The sequence below is a fragment of the Dendrobium catenatum genome, unplaced genomic scaffold, assembly GCF_001605985.2.
Source record: "Dendrobium catenatum unplaced genomic scaffold, ASM160598v2 original_scaffold_154739, whole genome shotgun sequence".
NCBI lineage: Eukaryota > Viridiplantae > Streptophyta > Magnoliopsida > Asparagales > Orchidaceae > Dendrobium > Dendrobium catenatum.
In genome coordinates, this window is record NW_021473167.1 from 1 (window position 1) to 877 (window position 877).

The 877-nt window shown below is 46.0% G+C and overlaps 1 protein-coding gene across 1 annotated transcript; it reads left to right on the top strand.

Moving 5' to 3' along the window:
* Positions 1–4: 4 nt before the first annotated feature.
* LOC110106621 (polygalacturonase inhibitor 2-like) lies at positions 5–667 on the top strand (the record flags this gene model as incomplete). The annotated part of the gene is made up of 1 exon (XM_020836569.1): positions 5–667. A coding segment is annotated over one exon (663 nt), but the record flags the coding sequence as incomplete, so codon positions are not given.
* Between the last annotated feature and the right edge of the window lie 210 nt (positions 668–877).

Genomic DNA, 877 nt, shown 5'->3' on the forward strand with positions numbered 1-877 from the left:
TCTCACCCGCCTCTCTTATCTTCTCCTCTCCTGGAACTCTCTCTCGGGCCCCATCCCCTCGTTCCTCTCCCAAATCCCCTCTCTCACAGACGTCGACCTCTCTTTCAATAAATTCTCCGGCTCAATCCCCCCTGAACTTGTCAAGCTTCCTTCTATCCAACTATTTGATTTCTCCCGCAACCGCCTCACCGGATCGATTCCAGCTGAATTCGGCAATTTCCCCAAATCCTCCCCACCGGATCTTGTTCTGAACCACAACAGCCTCTCCGGCGATTTACCGATCTCCCTCGGCGTACCGGTATGGGGTAAAATAGATCTGAGCCGGAACAATTTGACTGGCGACGCTTCTTTTTTATTTGGTGCGGGCAAGTCGACGCGGTATATTGATTTGAGCAGGAATGAGTTCGCGTTTGATCTTAGCCGGGTTACGTTTCCGGTGAACTTGACGGTTTTAGATCTGAATCATAATAAGATTACAGGGTTCATACCAGCTCAGATAAACCAGGTGGACCCGACTTACTTTCCTCTGTTCAATGTAAGTTATAACCGGCTATGCGGTGAGATTCCGACTGGGCCGATCACGGCTATGTTTGGGGTGGATTCCTATTTTCACAACAAATGTCTCTGCGGTTCGCCGTTGCCTCCCTGCACTAGCAAGCAGATTTAGCGATGATTGTTTTGTTTTTGAATAATAATGTTGTGTTCTTCCCGCTTCCTTTGACGCGTTTGTGTAGTTTGTTAGCCCTTTTATTGGGATATTGTTGTTTTGTTATTTGGATTTGGAAGTCAACGAAATTATCAAAGGATGGGAATGTTTGACAATAAATTATGTAGTTTATTCTGCTACATGTGATGGGGATGCTGCAAAAAAAAAAAG